This window comes from Martes martes, assembly GCF_963455335.1.
Source record: "Martes martes genome assembly, chromosome: 11".
In the NCBI taxonomy this organism is placed as follows: domain Eukaryota; kingdom Metazoa; phylum Chordata; class Mammalia; order Carnivora; family Mustelidae; genus Martes; species Martes martes.
The window spans coordinates 93,800,357-93,821,385 of NC_137899.1; the positions used below are offsets into that span (position 1 = coordinate 93,800,357).

At 49.1% G+C, this 21,029-nt stretch overlaps 1 protein-coding gene and 1 pseudogene across 2 annotated transcripts in view; one reads left to right on the forward strand and one right to left on the reverse strand.

Annotated features, from left to right (window-relative positions):
• The first annotated feature begins 5,412 nt into the window (after nt 1-5,412).
• Nucleotides 5,413-5,898, forward strand: LOC308352647 (small ribosomal subunit protein uS17-like; annotated as a pseudogene). The gene has a single exon. The product of its transcript is annotated as a small ribosomal subunit protein uS17-like (transcript).
• A 1,901-nt stretch (nt 5,899-7,799) lies between these two features.
• Nucleotides 7,800-21,029, reverse strand: part of HIPK2 (homeodomain interacting protein kinase 2) — a gene marked incomplete at its 3' end in the record, with an annotated part of 181,470 nt that continues 168,240 nt past the window's right edge. The window contains exon 15 of the mRNA XM_080818744.1: nt 7,800-7,886. Coding sequence (XP_080674870.1) covers nt 7,800-7,886 — 87 coding nt within the window. The remainder of the gene's footprint in view (nt 7,887-21,029) is intronic.

Consider the following 21,029-nt stretch of genomic DNA (forward strand, 5'->3'; position numbering starts at 1 on the left):
GTCCTTTTATTGCTGGGTTTTCAGACAAAACTGTCAACTTGGTTTTGTTAAACTTTCTGCTTGCTTCCCAGATATGTAGTAGAATATGGGCATTTTGGTGATTTCTTCTTTTGTCTTTAGTGGGAAAGCAGTGAGGAACCTGATGTAGAATAAAGAGGTGACAGCAACTCTGCATGGGGGGGGGTGGGGCCCCGCGGGGGTGGCAGGAAGCCCACCACCTCCCCTGCACATGTGGGAAGCCTGTCTGGGGGGCTGAGGACTGAGGAAATGGTCAGCGGCAGCATTGGCTACTGGGGGGCGGGGGGTTACGGGGAGTCTCCCTCCCACTGATTCTCAGTCATGCACAGGCCCATGGTCCCTCTTCCCTTCAAAGATGGTGAGGCTCAAAAGCCTTGCAGGTGGTACCCACAGAAATGTCCGAGGCAGGAAATGCTGCCACAGGGGGCGAGGGTCCCTAGCAGGGTCCAAAGTTCCGGAGGAGGGGTCACGGCATGCCAGGACTTCTGAGCTATGCCCTTGTCCTGCCTGGGGGGGGGGGGCGGTGCTCAGGTGGGGAGAGCTGAGCAATGAGGGGGGCCGGGAAAGGAGCAGCGGGACAAGACAGGGATGGTGAACCCGTGGCATTCAGATCTTACCTCTTACTCCGTCATCCAAAGCCTGCCACCTGCGGCTTCCAAGTCCGCACTGCCAAATAAGCTCTTCTGACCTTGGGTTTGTCACACCACAATTCTCAATCAGTTTAGGGCTAAAGGAACCCTGACTCAGGGTCGCCAAGGTTTTCAGAGTTTTCCCATCTGGTGCCTACTAAGGAAGGAAGCACAAGACAGAAACCAAACACTGGCACGCCAGAATCCAGAAATGTAGACCATCCTTCCCAAGGTTAGACAGCGGCGAAGCTCCTCACTCTCCCACGTGGGCTGAGCCCGCGGGTTTGCGGGGCTGCGGCGCCCGGTGCTGTGCTCTTGGCGGCCACAGGGGGGCAGCACCGAGGGCGGCCACCCCGCCGGTTTCCGATCCTCCCCGCTGCGGTTCCGCGCCCCCCACCCCGCCTTCCCCAGGCCCCACTCCCGAGCCCCTTGCGAAGGTTCTTCCTTGCCGAGGCGTGCCCTGGCGCTGAGAGTGTGCTTACCTTGGAGCCTGGGCTGCCACTCCCTGGGTGGATTTGAACCCAAACCCCAGTCGGGTTCTCGGTGACCCCTGCAGCGGGCAGGGCCGCGTAGAAGGCTGCGCACTCACAGCAGGCACCCCTCAGACGGCCTCTGTGGAGACGGAGGGCGACAGGGAGGACTGGGTGAGCGTGGGGGTGCTGGGCCGCCAGGTCAGCCAGTGTCCCCCTCGCGCGTCTCCTCCCGGCGAGGCCCGCACTGCCCGCCCGCGCTTACAGACGAGGAGCAGATTCAGAGAGGTTGACGGACTGCCCCGCGTCACACAGCCACGGGGGGGTGGAGGCAGGGTTTGAACCTACCCCCACCCCACAGGCCCTTGGGAAGCCACTTGTGTGGCGGGCACGTCCCCTGCCCAGCCCGCTCTGAGGCCAGCTCTGGCGAGGGAGGGTTAGGAGGGTGTCCGTGTGGGGGTGCGGGGCCACCCTGGGAAAGCAAGGTGGATGCCCACAGGCAATTCTTTCCCGGAACACTTTTGTCTCCTTCATATGATTTCATTCAAATTACCCACAGCTGGTGGGGGTGGCGCAAATAATGACTTCCTTTTCCTTCTTCAAGGTCGGGCTGGAGCCTCCCCCAGATGCCTTGGGGGACCGCAGCAGCTCCCTTGCCCCAAACCTCCAGCACTTTAAGACTGAGCATCTTCCATGACCCGAGTCTCCCAGCCTTGTCGTCTGTGACTCCTCTCTGCACCATCTGACTGCTCCGTCATCTGACTGTAAACCGCTGGAGAGCAGGGATTGTGTCGTTGGCCTCTTCTAGCACACACCTGCTCCGAAGATGGTTCCCATGACAGCGAGATTGCCCACAGCGCCTGGAACCGTGTGCCACCGCCAGAGGGGCCAGAGGCCGGTGTGGTCACTGTCCTTTAAGCTTTGGTGGCTATGGTGTGGTTTTAGAGGCGCAGCAGAGATGAATCTTTAATATGCTTTTTTGTAGACGTTTTATTTATTTATTTGACAGACAGAGATCACGAATAGGCAGAGAGGCAGGCAGAGAGAGAGGGGGAAGCAGGTTCCCTGCTGAGTAGAGAGCCCGATGCGGGGCTCGATCCCAGCACCCCGAAATCATGACCTGAACCGAAGGCAGAGGCTTAACCCACTGAGCCACCCAGGTGTCCCTTTAATGTGCTTTGCTTCAGTTAAATGAGCTCACTCACATTCCCTCAGCGGGCGCATCCTGCCTGGGCTGGGGGGTGGGGGGTGGCCCAGTGCAGTGAGGGGGGAGCTGCTTCAGCCTCCAAAATGTCCTTCACATCACACACAGAGTCTGCGACGGGGACATGGCTGAGTGGAAACCAGGCTGACTGGGCTTGGCCACTGAAGGTTCCCGGGCCCGCCAGGATAACCGTGCTAATGTCACTGCGTCATTCTGTAAAACATGACCTGGTTTTCAGAAAGGCCCACTGTCTGGTGAGTGCTCACACCGGCGGGGGGTGGTGGAGGTGGGCGAGGGACCTGCCTTTTCTCTCTTCTTGGTCTGTAGCGTATGGGACTCAAGGTGGGGGCATCTGGAAAGCCTCCTGCCACCTTCGTCAGAGATCTCTGCTCTCTGGAGGGGCAGCCGGGAGTGGACACGTGCTGGGTCTGGCTCCTGAGACTCGCCTGAGACTAGTCTGGGGCTGCCTCTACCGACCAGGAGGTGTGGAGCTCGGGCCACATTGCTAAGTCTCTCTGACTCCAGGCTTCACCTCTCTAAAACAGAACTCGCATCTGCCCTGTCTCCCTCACAGTGCTTTGAGAATTGTACGGGTTAGACTCTCAGGGGTTAGAAATATCTACCCCATTCTCACTACCCACGAGGCCCAGAGAGGTTAAGTAACATCTCCAGAGTCACACAGCTAGTGGCAGAGCTAGAACTCAGGTCTGCGGCCCTCCTGCTCCCTGTTTATACTCTTATCATTGCACGTGTCCTGCTGTATTTGTTTACTCGTTCACCATCCTGGCAGAAGTGTAAGCTCCTAGAGGGCGGGGGTCCGCTCTCACACTCCTTTGTTTCTGCAGCATCTGGTACATACAGACGGTGCTCAATAAATACGCGTTGAACTAAACTAACCTTGACTGCTAGTTCCAGCGCTCTTTCCTCTACCCATGCTGTCTCTGATCCTAGAAACCTGTACTTCCAGCTCAGTCTCCCACGAAGTATGAAAACTTGCAGATGTTTTAGAGAGAAAGGTGCTCAACCACCTTGCCCTTCCCATTAGGGTCCTGTGGTTTATAGCACAGAACCCATCTGAGCAAATACACACACATAAGACAAAATTGGGATAAGGGTAACAACTAACATGAATTGAGAGGTGAGTAGGGCCAGGGACTGTGTTAAGTGTTTCATACATGAAGTGCCAGTCCCATGGTAAGTGCTTAAAAAAAAGCTACTATTTGGGCACCTGGGAGGCTCAGTCGGTTAAGCCTTTGACTCCTGATCTCGGCTTAGTCCTTGATCTCAGGGCTGTGAGTTCCAGTCCTGCATTGGGCTCCACAATGGGCCTGGAGACTACTTTAAAAAAAAAAAAAGTATTACTATCTTCTTTAACTATAATGTGAGTTGAGTAGAATATTAGAGTATGCTAGCAGCTTCTGCCAGGATGCCCAAATTTCAGAGGCTAACAAAGTAAAGATCATTTTTTTTAGGCTCACGCCATAGACTAAGTGGATCAGTGATGGGGAATGGCTTTGCTCTGTCTGGGGCCTTTGGACGTAGCGGTTCATACTGGATGTGTTTCAGAAGTTGTGGTAGATGGGAATGCCAGCAAGCCTTTTCACTACCCTTCTGGGCACACAGAAAGATTGTAGTTCCCAGTTAGGTATGCAGTGAGTTGCTTTAACCAAGAAAAAGTGACAGATGTCATTTCCAGGTGAAAGCACTTTTTTAAAAAAATTACTTTTAATATAAATTAAATTAATTAACATATAATGTATTATTTGTTTCAGGGGACAGGTCTGTGATTCATCAGTCTTATATAACACCCAATGCTCCTTACAACACATGCCCTCCTTAATGTCCATCACCCGGTTACCCCACTCCTCTCCCCTCCCCTCCAGCAACCCTCAGTTTGTTTCCTATGATTACGAGTCTCTTATGGTTTGTCTCCCTCTCTGGTTTCGTCGTTTCATTTTTTCCCTCTCTTCCCTTAAGGTCCCCTGCCTTGTTTCTTGAATTCCACATATCAGTGAAATCATATGATAATTGAACAATTTTTCTGATTGATTTATTTCACTTAGCCTAATACCCTCTAGTTCTACCCACATTGTTGCAAACAGCAAGATTTCATTTTCTGATGGATGAGTGATATTCCATTGTGTGTGTGTAATATATATAACACATCTTCATTCACTCATCTGTTGAGGGACATCTGGGCTCTTGCCACAGTTTGGCTATTGTGGACATTGCTGCTATGAACGTTGGGGTGCAGGTGACCCTTCGGATCACTACATTTGGATCTTTGGGATAAATACCCAGTAGTGCGATTGCTGGGTCATGGAGTAGTTTTATTTTCAACTTTTTGAGGAAGCTCTATACTGTTTTCCAGAGTGGCTGCACCGGCTTGCATTCCCATCCAGGCGGAAGCATTTAAGAACCAAAGCAGACTTCTTCAAATGTTCCCTCCTTTCCCCAACCATGACTTGTTTATTTGGAGGTTTCATAAGGTTGAGACATCCTGGAATGCTAAGCCACTATGTAGGGGACGGGTTTCCTGGGACAGTTCTGGATCCACAGCAGACTGTGTGTATGAGAAATCAAGCCTCTGAGACTTTGCGCCGATCTCTCTCTCCGCTAGCCAGGGGCCAGCCGGGAGGTGGGATGCACGAGGCCCACAGACCACTGGCTAGGACAGTCGTGGAAGGCTGAGGAGGGCAGTCTAGTCGATTCTGTGCGTTGGTGTCATCGATCAATTTTGGAAAATTCTTCATCTTTACCTAAATATTTCTCCGGCCTCACCCTGCTTTTCTTCTCTCTTCCAGGGACTCCAGTTAAGGCTGTTGGATATTATCACATGGGTCCCTAATGCTTTATCTTTTTTTGCTTTTGTCAATTGTACCAACAAAGCCGGGATTACACTGGATCTGTAAGTCAGTGTGAAGACTTATGCCATCTTAATAATGTGACTATTCCATTCAACAGTGTAGATCTCTCCGTTTTTTAAAAAGTTTTTTAAAAATTTCAGAAACTTGTTGCAAGTTTTAAGGGTAGAGTTTCTGCATATATTTTTAAAAAACTTATCCCCAAGTGTTTTCAGGTGGCCAGGAAGATGGCAGACATGCAGACTGAGCGCGCCAACCAAAAGCAGTGAACCATCTTTCAAAATAAGAAGTGGGTCCTGCTTGGAGAAACTGGCAAGGAGAAGCTCCCATGATCCTGCGAAAACACCGGTTTGGGTTTCAAGATGCACAAGGAGGCCATTGAGGGCACCTTGATGAGACAAGAGGGACAAGAGATGCCCCTTTCCTGGCAATGTCTCCATCCAAGGGTGGATTCTGTCCAGTGTGGTGACGAAGGTGAAGACGCAGAGGACCACTGTCATCTGCCGAGACTACCTCCGCTACCCCCCAAAGTACAAGCTCTTTGAGAAAGGACATGAGCATATGTCTGTGCACCTGTCCCCTGCTGCAGGGACGTCCAGATCGGCGACATCATCACAGCGGACGAGTGCCGGCCTTTGAGCAAGACTGTGCATTTCAAGGTGCCTAAAGTCACCAAGGCTGCTGGCACCAAGAAGCAATTCCAGAAGTTCTGAGATGAGACATTTGCCCACACCCCCAAAGAAAGTAATTTCCCAACTGAAAAAATAAAAACTTATCTTCAAATATTTTTTTCATGTTTCTACAATTTTTCTAAAAAATATTTCACAGTCCAACTGTTTGTCACTGGTATAAAGAAATAGAATCAATTTTTGTGTATTGACCATTCCTCCTACAGTCTTGCCAGATTGACGTGATAGCTTGAGTAGATCTTTTTGCAGACTGCTTAGGGTTTGTAACGGCATGATTATGGCACGTTTTATTAAAGCATAACATGGGCCATCACCTTTCCGGCTCCTGAGATCAATTTCCCTATTTCTCTGTCCAGCTACAAAGCCAATGCTATGTATTCTCTCTGGTTTAGACGTGACAGCAGCACCTCGCTTTCAGGGACTGGTGTCTGTATTAGTCGGGATAGCTTAGTTGTTACAATAAACAACCTAAAATTGCAGAGTCTTAAATATAATAACAATACTCATAAGTCTAGGGAACGAGCTGAGGTCGCTGGGGCGGAGGTGGGTGGGGGGATGGGGCCACTGGGTGAGGGGCAGTAAGGAGGACACGGGATGTGATGAGCACTGGGTGTTCTACCCAAATGATGAATCACCAAATTCTGCCCCCAAATTAAGAATACACTGTATAGGGGCACTTGGGTGGCTCAGAGGGTTAAGCCTCTGCCTTCGGCTCAGGTCAGGATCTCAGGGTCCTGGGATCGAGCCCCGCATCGGGCTCTCTGCTCAGCGGGGAGCCTGCTTCCCCTTCTCTCTCTGCTTGCCTCTGTGTCTACTTGTGATCTCTGTCAAATAAATAAATAAAATCTTTAAAAAAAGAAAAGAATACACTGTATGTTAACTAACTTGAATTGAAATAAAACAAAAAAATGTTGTAAGACCATTAAAAATCTATATATAACAAAAATATTTCTTGCTCTTCTGTGGTTTTGTCCCATGTGGGTTTATGAGGAGGTCACTCAGTGTCCTGGGCTGCTTCTGTCTGGAGGCCCCACCGTGTCTAGGCCCTCAGAGTCCTTCATTGGATCTTCCTCATCTGGCCAGAAAAGGAGGGAAGAGAGTGTGGATAAATGCGTGACCGTTTTTTAGGGCCCCGTTCCGGTCATATTTTTCTGCAGAGCAAGCGAGGACATATAATCTAGCTGTGTTCTCAGTAAGAGGAGGACTTGGCTTTGGGGTTTATGTGGCCAGTCTTTGCCACATGTAGTATTATCTTCATTTTACAGTTAAGAAAACTGAGGCTCGAGAGAGTAAGGGATTTCCCAGCTTTCACGGTCATGGACAACAGCTCCTGGAACTGAGCCTGAATATGGCAGATCCCCGCCCCCCCACCGCTCCTGAATCGTACGCTGTCGATGCTACTTTCTCTCCTATGCCTCTCTCCCTGGTTCCTGTGTTAGCTTTCCTTTCTTTTCTTTTTTTCATTTTTAAAAAATGTTATTATTTTTTATTTTTTATCCTTTCTCAAGTTTTCATTTAAATTCCAGGTAGTTAACTTACAGTATAATATTAGTTTCAGGTGCAGAACTCAGTGAAGCATCAGTTCCATACAACACTCGGGGCTCAAGGCCTGTGCTCTCTTAAGACCGGTGGTGTTTCGTTTCCCTCCCAGCTCGGCTTCCTCCAGACGGCCGGGTTTTTCTTCTGGGCTTTGAGCTACCTGCTGGTACCTTGTGCTTTCCCGAGCAGCCCGGTCCACAGGCTTAGTCTGCAATGGTAAGGATCCTGAGAGCCACTGCAATAAAACGTAAGACATTTAAACAGAACAGAAGAAGACACAAAAGCTGATGTCAAGTGATATCTTTCCAGGAGTTCCTATCCTCCTGCGTTGTTTCAGACGTGCTGTCGCACGCCAAAGTCTTGGGAGAAAGGACTGTGGAGCTCCTCTAGATCGGCACCAGTAAAACCACAGTGAAAACCTGGAATTGGATGGTCTCACAATACAGGCCGTCCAGCTCCTCGCTGTTTCTTCCCTACAGAATGGGGATTAGGGTTGTCGCAGGGCAGTGGGTTTTTTCCATCTTCAAGTGGTGCCGGAAACGTGGAATTAGATCTAATGGAATTAGATCTAATGGAATTAGATCTTCTAAGGGAGATCTGCTGGAGGAAAATAGATCTCCCAAGGGAAGCTTTGCACCGCCCAAGTGGGACTACTGTGAAGGGGGGGGTGGTCCGAGGCATCTGCTTTGAAGCTCAGTATGGGGGTTCCTGGGTGGCTCAGCCGGTTAAGCATCTGCTTTAGGCTTGGGTCATGATACCATGTCCTGGGATCAAGCCCCGCCTCAGGCTCCCTGCCCAGGGGCGAGTCTGCTTCTCCCTCTCCCTCTGAGATCTTTCTTGCTTGAGCTCTCTCTCAAATAAATAAATAAAACCTTAAAAAAAAAAAAAGCTCAGTCCTGACAGAAAGGAGGGACTGAACAGGTGAGCTCAGAGGTCATGAGGTCATGAGGCCACCATCCCATTAGTGTCACATCTATACTTTGCCTTTAGTGTATTCTTTTCCACATATTTAATAATTGTTGAGGCTTAAATATTCTAGGGGACAGTTAGAAAACAGTTAAGTCAGACTCATAAAGAACATATACCTGGTTGTTTGGGGGAGGCTCCTGGGCAGGCATGACCTCCATGACGGTGATCCCTGGTGGTGCGTTTCTAATTTAAAACTCTATATTCTGAGCCAAACTATGGAAAGAGCCTAGATGTCCATCAACAGATGAATGGATAAAGAGGATGTGGTGTACATAGACAGTGGTTACTGTGCCCAGGGGCTCCCTGTAGTCAGGGCCGCAGGGAGAGCGGGAGGTTTCCGACCAGCCACAGAGGGAGCTGACGAGATCAGACGGCCGGACGAGGTCCAAGAACGTTCCGGGTCTTCTCCTGCAGCTCGGGAGCTTGGGTGTCAGGGCGGAGCCGTGGGTGGTAGGACAGGTCCAGCAAGCAGGAGTGGCAGGAGCACAGGCGGCAGGAAGCTGAGGGTACAGGTGAGAAGGTGGGTGCAGTTTAGGCTGCTTGTGAGCTTGTGAAAGCAGGAGGCGGGAGCCGGGAGCAGGACGGTCCTGAGGCCCCCCGACCCCGGCAATGGAAGGCAGGCTAAGAGCGACGGGTGAGGATCCCAGATCTCTGCGCGTGGCTGGTAAGAATGTAGAACAGTGGAGTCGCTGGGGGTAGTTTGGCGGTTCCGCAAAAAGTTTCCAGATAATCCAGTAATTCCACTCCTAGTATGCATCCAAAAGAACTGGGATTGCTATTTCCATACTGATGTCCACAGCAGCATTATTCACAAAATCTAAACACACACACACACACACACACACACACACACACAGAACAATAGACAAACGGATAAACAAAATGTGGCATTTAGATACAATGGGATATTACTCAGTCTTAAAAAGGAAGGAGAATCTGATACATGTTACAAAATTGATGACCTCTGAGAAGACGGGTACAGGAAATAAGCCAGCACAAACAAGTAAAGGGCAAATAGTGTAGGATCCCACTTCCAGGAGGTACCCAGAGGCAGAAAGAAGAAGGGTGGATGTCAAGCCTGGGGGTGGGGTGCGGAGGGGAATGGGGAGGTATTGCTGAACAGGTACAGAGCTTGTCTTTGGGACGATGACAGTTCTAGAAACAGCTGGTGGCGACGACTGCCCAACGGACGAGGTGGGCCCTTCTCCTGAGGCCCTCTCTCTATAGCATCTGTGGTCATCTCGGTCGACCATAGGTGTGGTGGTGTGTGATGAAAGCGTTCAGGGGTATTAGACGACTTCTGAAAGGTTAGCTAAGTCCCCAACGGTGTTACTTGGATTAGGAACCTCTTTAGTCTTATAGAACTAGTCTGGTTCTAGAAGAAATAAGCGCGCCAGGCCAAGTTTACAGTGATTCCAAACAGTTTAATGTAATTCCAAGACAAAGTGTGATTACATTTCTACACATATACAATATGCATATGTGAGTTTACAAATTTTAATTAATAACTCGTTTCACCTCAGAGACCGAAAAAATGATCAAAAAGAAACTGTGAGTAACAAGCTATAACATAGTTCACCACAACGGGACCCCCCTTTCTCACCCTACAGTTAGTAATATTACAATTAAAATAACTATATTCTTCTATAATTTTTTTCTGTTAAAATCATCTCATAAATTTACAATGCTATTATTAGTTTCCAAGACTAATATAAATTCACTCCATTTTTCTACAACGAAAATGATTATTAATTTAGAAGCACACGACATCATGATGAAAAACACAAGCATTTTAGTAGCAAGGACTTGATCAGTTAAGAATTATTTTTCTTGTAAAACATTCTAAAGCCAAGTAAAATATCCATTCTTATAACATACCTATAATATGAGACTAAGGAATAGGTTACATATAGGTCTACAACACATTGGTTTGTTTTTTAAAAAAAGTAGACATTTATAAATAAAAAAGAAAAGAGGGACAATTCACATAGGAAAAAGAGGTACACGAGAAAATACTGTTGCACGCAATAATTTTCACAAAGATTAACATGGATTAACACTTTTCATTACAGAAACCGTACAGTGAAGGAACACAACAGACCGGGGCTTTCATAGGGCTATTGAGCTGAGATGACCTGGTGGAGGAAGATGTAGGCAAGGTGACCTTGGGGAGGGAGCCGTGTTCCTTGGACTGTTGACCAATCGCCACCGGGTCTCCTCTTCCCGGCTCTCATTCTGGGGAGTGAGTCTTTCTATCCAGTGTCCGGAATTCATGGGCAGTTGAAAGGTAAACATTTCTACAGATCTGTTCTCTTTCCGTTCTAATGGATCCCGCTCTTGGAAACGTGGTATTGGATCAGAGGCTGCAGCTCATTACATGTGGTCAACACAAAATGGGATGGAAAATTCCAGTTCTGATGTGCTGCCCCCCTCCTCACTCATCTGTGCCCTGGAGGCTGGGGACCCAGGGAGAGTGGCGGCCCCCCTTGGGGCCACCTGCCTCCGCTGTGGTGAGGTGGGTGACGAGAACCCCGCACCAGGCCTCGGGCCCACCCGGGGAAGGGGCAGCCTGGGGCCGGCCCCCGGCTCGTGGACGACGCCATCGCTGCCTGACTTCTGAAAGCTTCTCTTCCTCCTCATCCGTAAAGCTATACTCGTCCTATCAGAAATTTGGTTTGATATATATATACACTAACATATATATCACCATCTATCTCTACACAGTGGTTCTACTAAACTACAAAGTCTCCTGCCCCAAAGTAGGACTTTCTGGTCTACTTCATTTGGTTACAAAACGCACACAAAGAGGATGAGGAGATGCTTTGGGGGCCAGAAATGATTGTGCCCTGGAAAAGCCACGGAAGACAGCTTTAAATGAGCAGTAACACAAAAGTGAGAGGGAGCGTGAAAGGGTGGGGGGAGACCCGGAGGCGGAGGCAGCGCCCACGGGAGGGAGGAGGGTGTCTGCTTGGAAGTGAGAAGACGCGAGTGGGGTGGGGGACGCTTCGTGTTCCATTCAGAAGTCACAGAAAGCTACAAAGGATGGGCATGGTCAAGTCACTTTCCACTTCCCAAGTTCTTTCTTAAAACCTGAGCCGAAAACTATTAAAATAATAATAATAATAATAATAATATTAATAATTAATAATGATAATAAAAATGATAAATCCATTGCCCCTTCCACCAAGCAGGTGAGTATCTAACAGGGAGGCAAGACCACCGCTCACGAGGCCAAGTGGGTCCTTCTTCCTGGCTCTTGAGAGCATCCTGGGAGTCCTAGACGCCTGCACGTGGGGCTGTGGTGGCAGCAGGGTGTGTGGGGGGGGTGGCCCCGGAGACACTGACCCGGACAAGGAGTAGGGAGGCCGCGCCAGGAGAGATCTGTGTGGAGCAGTTCAAAGGACACTAGAAGGAGCCAGTTTCAGATGCAGCGTACTTTTTTTTTCTCCTTTTTTTTTGAAGCTAATTTCTATGCTCCTAGTTTTTAAACATATGGTTAAGCCCCAAAGACAATGACATAAAATTAATTTGATGAGTTTCAAGCAAAGGGAAAGACCAAACAGAGGGAAAGCAGGAGTATTATTAGGAAGAGTGAGATTAAAAAAAAAAAAAAGAAATTTTTTTTTTTACCCTAACGTTTCTTACAAGAACCTGTCATGAGAACGTACGGTCCACAGAGGTCACAGGGAAAACGCGAATGCATTCAAATGAACACACACAAACAGTTCCCTGGTCCCAGGCGTCCTGCAGTTTGCAAAGTCTTTTCTGCTAACGGAACGCCCTTTATCACAGCAGGCCCTCTGCACTTGGGTTGTGGTAGGAGAGAAAACAAGAAACAAACTAAAACTCTTAGGGGAACCAGCACGTTCTAGGTTGTTCCTAGGAGACAGTGGGGCCCACTCTCTGAAGCGTCACAGGGACCATCTCTACTTCGAGGGTCTCAATGACCCACACCCCTCCCCCAGCTGCCCCCAGGTTCCCCAGCCTGTCCCCTGCTCAGCAGCACTTAACAGTCTCGAGGGAGGAATCCAGCGTCTCCTCTCCCACCGACCGAGGCTTCAAATCTGAGTTTGACAAAGAGTAAAAAGTAAACACATCCTTTTGCATTTATTTTGTTTTAAAGGAGAAAAGGAATGAGTGACAGCAGGTATGTGGAAAGCCCAGCCGAAGAATGTGGGCAGAGGGGCGGCTCCCCCTTGCAAAACACCGATCAGAATATTGCCAGGGCCCAGAAATAGCAGCTGTACCTTCAGGGCCGCCTAAATCCCAGTGTCTTTTACTGCCTGGTGACTGGAAGTCAGTGGATCAATAGAAATTAAACATTCAGATCAAGACAAAATCAATGAACCAGGTATCTGTTCTCTCTGCCTCTTCCAGGATGTCAAAGAGAAGGCCTCTTTGGAGACAAGTGTTGATACAACAAGGCATGAGGTCTTCACATCTGGCCCAGGCTACGGACTCACCCCCTTCCCACTCAATCCAGAAATCCTTTCACATTCTCTCGCGTTCACATGGAAACCAGTAAGTAACGTGGAGGGAAACGCTCGTGTTGGGCTACACAATGGTACGGGTAGAAAACACCTGCCTTGGAGGGGCATGGCCTCCAACTAAAGAGGCGATTGCTGGGGTCTGAAGATGTCAGTTAGAAACAGAAATTTTCTTTAAAAAGTACCAGTTCAAATGTAAACTATAAAAACACTTTAACTATAAAACGTAGCCAGAAATATGCTTAAGTATCCACAGTCAATTACTTAGTTTACGCATTTAAAATGTGGCTCTCTTGATATCTTAGAAGGCTAACAGCATTTTACAGTAGCTAAAAACATATATACTTAACATGTGCATTTGAATATCACATTTCATTACAACACACAAAGAATAATCTCTTCCTTGGTTTAATTTTTGATGTAAAGATCAGCTATTTCCAGAATTCACTTAAGCAACAATGACCAGGGTGTGCATTAATCATTATTTTCAGCCCACACAGAGTTCATAGTCTTTTAAATCCCAAGATCAAGCTGGCTACATGATTTCAAAAAAGGCTAAAACCAGGATGAATGCCCACATTTGAGGTAATTATTGCCATTAGGTCACAGTTTGTGTAAGATAATGTATCTAAAACCTTCTTTAAAAAAAAATCTTTAGGTGTTCTGTCAGAATTCCAGAATACCTATTGAAACCAACCAGGATCTCAAATTCTGATTAGCTGGGTTTGCTTCCAATGGAGTCAAAGTTCTAGAAGGCTCTAGAACTTGTGTAAACTACCTAAGAATTTAGGCAAACAAGCCTGGAGCCAGTCAATAGAGAAGTTTTTTTGTTTTTTTGTTTTTTTTTTAAATAAAAAAGAAACAAAAAACCCACCCAACACAACTGAGGAGATGTTTCATAACACATGGTAATAGTTTTCTAAAAAATTAAAAATCTCATCCTAAATCATTTCTAAATTCTTGTCACTTTCAACCAAATTAAAAATGCTCCTGCATTACTATTAATCTCATACTGTGGCAAGAGACTCTCCTTCTTTATACCCTAAAAGCTGGCTGATTTTTCTGTTTACATGACCGTTCTCTCCATTTCTTTGAGGAGTATCTCCAAAGAAACCCTTATCTGGTTCCTCTAAGAGTCATCTTGGTTTTCCTCCTTCTCTCTCTCTCTCTCTTTTTAACACAAAGAAAAAAGTTCCTGGACACCAGACCCACACACGGTATTTACAAATTTGGTGTGAATCCCGCATCTGGTTCTACCCAGAGCTGAAGAGTGGATCGATTATAGAGACCAGAGTTGTCATGATATTTATCAGTGCAGTAAAAAATAGCATTTTAAAAAAAATATATACCTTTAGTATTGCCTTTCTAGAATTAACTATAAGCAAGAAAAAATTTATTATTTTTTTTAAAAGAAGAAAAGAACACTTTTTTTCTTCACTCCTAAGTTTGTTGTAGCAGCACTACTAAAGCTAGTTGGTACACTGGAAAGGAATCGGAAATGAATTCTACTATGAATCAAAAGAAACTCCCCTAAGATTTTCTCTAAAAGTAAAATGGATTCTGCCCCTTCTGCTTGCATCCAATTCAGGGCTTCCTCTTCATTCAGACCTTCTGCTGGGTTGCACGCATGGGGCAGGGATGGGGAGGGGTGACATTCCTTCAAGGCTTTTCTTTGCACACACACACACTACACACACACACACACACACACACACACACACTCTCACAGGAGGTGGCCGAGGAGGCTGGTGGCTGCGAGCTCAGTTCTGGAGCTGGGCAGACCCAGGTTCAAGGCCCACTCCCTCACCAGCCATGTGACCCTGGGCATGTCACCAGCTCTCCAAGCCACATGCCTCACCTGGAAAGGGACAAATGGGGCCCCTTTCATACCGTTATTATGGAGACTAAACAAAACAAGATAACCAGTGAGCAGTTTTGAGCACAGTGTTTGGCACACGGTAAACAGAAGTATCATTAGATGGTTTGTCAGAAGGCATGAAGCCACTCATTGCTGTTAATTAAAAAAGTGGAACAAAATGGTATCTCAGTGAAGTCCTGATTAACACAAATTTCACTAGAAACTTGGGAGACTTTGGACCACCGTCATATTTCCTTTGCTTTAACGCATGCTTTCTCAGAGCGTTGCTTCCTATGGGTAAAGAAGGCGTCCATGAGGGGCCCATGAGATAAGCTCATCGGGGGCTTGGCCTGGGGCCCTGCGCACCGGAAGCATTCAGCAAATGCTGCCTGCAACTTCCTGGAGGGACACTGCACGTTTTAACAAACGGGTGACAGCCAACACGTGGCTCCAATGCAGCCGTCTAGGGTAGGGGCCCTCAGAGACCTGTGGGGAACGAGGAGGATCTCTGACAAAGCGTCCTCTGCAGGAGGGTCATTTCTCTGTAAACGCTCACCACATCTCACAGGGGCGACCGGCTTGGAGCTGGCTCTCCTGAACTTCTGGAAGCTGCGAGAGAGATGTGAGGGATCGCTACTGGCTTGGGCCATCCTAGGGTGCAAGGGTGCCAAAAGCCTTTGGAAGGTTTCTATTGCATTTAAGGGTCGTTTCGCCATCTTCCATTCTCTAGCAGCCCGACTGGGATTTGACAGAGTCTAGTCTGTGGAGATTAGGAGGGAGAGTCCTAAGGCATCAAAGTGGGAAAGCACTGACACGCCCAGCGCAGCCCCGCGTGCACCCGGCCCCCCGAGCTTCCGTCAGTCCCCGGGGCAACACGCCATCAGTCAAGCCCACGTGTTCGCGCGGTGCCTCCAGCTTCCCCAAGCAGCAGCATTTAGGGTTACTGATCTCCACTCCTCTTAAAAGATGAATGCAGTTTGAAATCAATGCAATAATAATAATAATAATAATAATAATAAAATACAAGTCAGGAGAGAGGACAAAGAGAAACATATGGAATCGCATCGCTGACGATGTCATTATTGCCCAGAGAGGAAAGAGAGGAATGCCATTTTGTCCCTATCTGGAGGTGTCTTGAGAAGGGTTCTTTGGCTAAAGAAAGGAACAGTTACACCTTCCTTTCCAATTTGTTAAGGACAGCTCTGGCCTGTTCAGTTTTGAGGCTTCCTCATCTGAAATCGGCGAGACACAGCAGAGCCAGAGCAGCATGCAAAGCGCTTCCGGGGCTGGAATGCTTCCTGGCAAAACGGCTCATGCTGGCGTCGTGAAATCCCAGGCCAGGCCTGCGGAAAGGGTCCTCGCCTCCCTGCTGAATTCCCTCTGCTACCTGAGAGCACCTCGTTATCTTCTTTCTGTGATCTGTCCTAGCAGCTCCTGGGCAGGCCAGCGGGGGCCCCACTCCCCGACCCCGGGTCCCAGCACCCGAGAGGGCCTGGGATGAAAGCTGGGGCCAGCTCACGGACATACCTCGTTTCACCAACCACAGTCCGTCAGCAGTAACTCCTTAAGCCTCCTCATCTCCTTCCTCCAGTTTCCAAGAAAGTCTGCTCCACTCACACACACACACTCACACAACCCAAATCCTCCACGATAAGCTTGTTCAAAAATGAGTGTTTGCCCTTCCAGAGATCTGGTCGAGGGAAAGCAGCCTGTCGGCAGCTGTGCTGATCTCGCCTTCCCTTCCTTACATCCAACAATCTGGTGTTCGGGCAGGTTGAGTCTTCCAGGGTGAAGAGTGCGAGGCCCTGGCCTGCAAGCCCCTCACCGCCAGTAAGGCCAGAACGCAGCTCCGGTCCAGGAGACAACCGTCGGTCCACCTCAACCCTTCCTCGCCCTCTGAACGCGATCAACCACATGCACCACTTCACAGTTTTAACTGGCATCAAGCCTCAGACTCTCCCACCGGCCGGCCTGCTCACCTTCCCTTGGAAACAGCCAGAACGCCATGAACGAGGCACTACGTGCAGAAACACGGGTGTGCACGCCCAGATGCATCAGCGAGAACCCCCGGGGCAGAAGCACATTCCCTCTCCCCCCGCCCGACTTCCTGAGGCTACGGAGAGCTACATGGTTCTCCTTGACCTGTCCTTCTCAACCTTCCCCTCCTCTGCTTTGCTATGCTTCTTCAACTAGAGGCGGTTGAAGAACAGATGACGCTCTAGGTCATTTGTGGTCTCAACAAGGACGAGGTTGGCATCCCTCTACTTTAGAGAGCTTGGTCCTAAGGATGGGCAGGCTTTGATTCATCCGATTTGCTGGGGTGACTCAGAGCCTGGAGGAAGGGATGGGAGATCTGGGCAAGTGCTACGGAGTGCACGAGGGGCCTGGCCTCACACACGGGGGTCTTCTGATTCTGCGGCTCTGTGCTGGGGACCAGAAGAGGAGGGTGGTGGGGGACAAGGGGAGGATGCACTCCTGTATGCCGGTCAGCACCGGGGCTGGGCACGGCCTGACGTCACCCTCGGTAAGCCTCAGTAAAACCAGCAGTTCAACCTAAGACCTGTATTTCTGGGTTTGGTGGGCAGTGTGTGGGCATCTCAAGCCAATATTAAAAAGCCCATCACACACTAGGCACAGTGCACCAAAGGGATGGCTTCGAGGCCCTGCTGTGCTCCTCTGCTCGCCGACGCTTTGAGGAGGCCCTGCCTGCCAACGTTGGAGGAGCTGCTTGACTTTGTCAGTGCTCCTTTGGCCTCTTACCATCCCTCCAGCTTTTTTTGGCTCCTAGTTTTGTCCCTAGAATTGCACGCTGAGAAGAGGTACTGGGGGCAGGAGGGGGAGGGAGGCTGAAGTTGCCCAGGGGAAGGTACCACCTGCCTAGCACCCTTACATCCGCTCATTCTAGCCAGTGGCTTCTAGGAGGAGACAACTGTCTCTGCACTGAAGGAGACAGAGCCACACTCCCGGGGCATTGATGGGAAAAGGACATGTGGGGCAGCCCTGGGCAGAAGGGCTTGTCTTTCGCATGACAGGTCAGTATCAGATGTGAAGCAGGCCGAGAATCTAGTTAGCAGGTTCTAGAAGCACACGAGAGCACAGGGAATGTGGGAAAGAGCCACAGCTGAGGGCTGGGCCCTGGAGGTACCACCTCACAACTCTTCCTGGAGGTACCATCTCACACTATGACTCTGGGAGAGTACGATGTCGATGGTGATTGTGTTGTCAAGAGTCCAGTCCGGCCCATGCAAAGAAAAGGTCTTGATTCCTCTTCAAACTTTTGTTCTGTGGTGGATCTTTCTTGACACCTCTTTGTGGACTAGAGATGACAGAAACAATTTTCCTAATTCCTGGGTCTTTCCTTTTTGTCTTTCTTTTGTTTTGTTTTTTGTCTTGTTTAACAAAACTGGACACTGCGTGTCCTTCCTACCTACTCATACACTCACAGATATAATAAGTTTAAATATTAAAGAGAAAACACGAAGATACTGGGAATAAATGTGCATTTAAAACCCCAGCTAAAATATCAACATGATGATCTTGATAAAAATTACAATGAGAATAACCAGAAAAATTAGTACAATAATATTATCTTTAGGAGCAGCATGGAACATTCATTCCTGATCTGGAAGAAAACAAAGAAAATCTCAGGTGAAAGAATGAGACTTCCAACTTAAGTAGACAAAGACATTTTCTTTAAAATGGAAGGCTACGCTGTCTTTTCCCAGAGGAGATCAGATCTAGGAAGGGCTGGGAGTCAGCTGTATGAGGGGACCTGGATGCTACCCAGCAAGGCCGATGCGGTCTCATGTGCAGCCAAGACTTCTGTCGCTGGTCAGGAGGAGACGGGATGGGGCTCTGCTGCCATCTGGCTGCTGTCAAGTCAGGAACAGGTGGGTTTTCCAGGCTGGCATGGCTCTGAGAGGGCTCTGGCTCATGGGTCCTCCAAAGACTTTTCTCCCCCACTGTCTCTGGACTGGTCTCAGGGAGATGGCCCTTCCCCATGTCCCGGGAAAGGAGTATCCATCAATCGGTCAGTTGGTGGGTCCCTGAGGAGAGTGTCTTGCCCTGGGTGAACCTCTCGCAGGCTCACTGGCCAGGGGCAGGGGCTGCCCTCCGGCGGGTCATGGTGTCCTTTCCTTCCAGTCTCAGGCCGACACTAAGCTGGTTCCAGTTCGGGGACCTATTTCTTTGTAAGATGAGCAGAATTCATGGTTGGGGAGGGGGAATTTCCAGAGTTATTTCACAGCTAACAGCTATTTCACAGCTAACAGCTAAGGTAATGGCCTGGCTTTGTTGCTGAATTAAGGTGATCACGATAAAACCACTGTTCACAGTAGATGGCTGCGGGGAACTGCAGGGGGCAGGGAGCAGGAGGACAAACTGCCCGAACTGGGAGCCATCTCTTTGCACCTTGGAGACTTGGCTTTGGGATCAGTTAGGACTCAGCATCAAGAGTCAAACAATTAGGGCCACCCTTCTAAGCCCCGTCTAAGATGAGAGTCTCCCAACATTCATGTACTCAGAGTAATTTTGCTATGAATGGAGATATCCCACCCCCCACCCCCCCAGCAGTGTTCAAAGCCTGAGAAAACTTCCAGAATGTATCAATGGTACAAAGAGGGCAAAGGGCAAATTTCTTTGGAAACTTAAGCGCCTGTGGGAGTGTTCCAAAGTGCAGTGTAAGACCCACTCGTCACCCTCATAAACTTCCCTCTGACCTTCTGCCCACCAGACCCCTCTAAGACCAAAAACGAAGTCGAGTCTTGGGCAGGCCCGGTAACGTGAGGAAGATGCAGCAGCAAACAAAGGTTGACGGTTGTCTACGAGGGAAGGATCCAGAACTGGGAGAGAAATACACAGTCGGCGCAATGAGAGAGACGGACAGGGGTGTGCAAGAGTGTGGGGTGGGTGTGAGGGCCTGGGGCGGGGTCCACCTCGCAGACAGCAGGAAGGCTGTGCCAAGCCCGGAGGTGGCAGGTGGCCTCCTCTCCCCTGGGCTTCCGTATCAGGAAGGAGGCAGCCACCTGGCAAGGCCAGCATTCTGACAACACGGATGGGACCTCTGCCCCCACGAAGGATAAGAGCCGGCCCCCCAAGCAAAACTGGAGGCAGAGTGGGGGGAGGTGCAGGGTGGGGAGTCTCTCATCCTCTTGGTCTCCCAAGTAAAAGTCAGGTCGGTCCACCCGCCCACCCACCTCCCACATCTCTCTTAAGCTCCCGGGGCACCTGCCCACCCTGCCCCCTACTCCTGCCAACTCCCTGACACCCCTCTGCTAGCAGACAGCTCAAAAAAGACAACAGGTATCAAAATCAACTTAAATTAAATTAAACTAAAAAGAAAAGAAAACAAGGAAAGACCAGAGTAAAATGCTGCAACAGCACGAGAGAAGAGCTGAGATGATGGGACTCGCCTCAGTGCACGTCTTGGAGTACCGCGGAATCACCCTCACACCGCGTCTGTGGGTCGGTAAGGCACTAGGAGGGACCGGTGTCAAACCCAGGATGCGAGAGCCGTGATGGCGGCGCCGAGGGACACACGGGGAGGGCGGCATCCGCGCTCACACCCGCACACACTCGCCCACACTCGCACACCTGGACCACCACACTGCTTACATGCCTATGTTCTATCACTTTTTTTTTTTTTTTTTTGTGCAATTACGTTGAGGAATAGTCTATTGGTATCACTGGAGTTGAACACAAAGTAGAAAACGGGGGGTGCTGACTGCTACATTCTACCAGGGTGTCGGCGACGACCGCTAGTCCTATGCTACGTGACTAGGGATTGGTTCAAAAAGAAAATAAACCTTCAGGAAAGGAAAAAAAAGAAAAACCCTAAGGTTTGCAACACACAATATTAATGACACTGGAGGAGTAACATTGCTTAGGGATTTATCCAGAGTGCTCCGGAAGAGAAAATGTGCCCTCTTTGCGGTGGGGAGCTGTCCTTCAGCCTGGCCACCCCCACCCCAATCAGTCCTGACACATGAACCACAGCTGGGCTTGGCCAACCCCACGCAACCACTCCCCCCAATATCAGCCTCCTCAGGCCATGGCCTGACCTTCTAGAGGGCTGCTGACCCTTCAGAGTTCTGGAAAAATCCCTAATTCTTATGTTCCATCATTAAAAATCTATTGGATTTCCATATCAGGTGTCCCCGACAGCAAATTCTTAAATGTCACTTGCCGCCATATGAAAATAATCTTTGAGAAGTTCATAGATAAAGTTCTTTCAAAAACTGGGGCCCCCCCACTTCCAGAATCTTCCGTTGCTCTCTTCTTCTCCTTTCCAGCTTGGTGCAGAA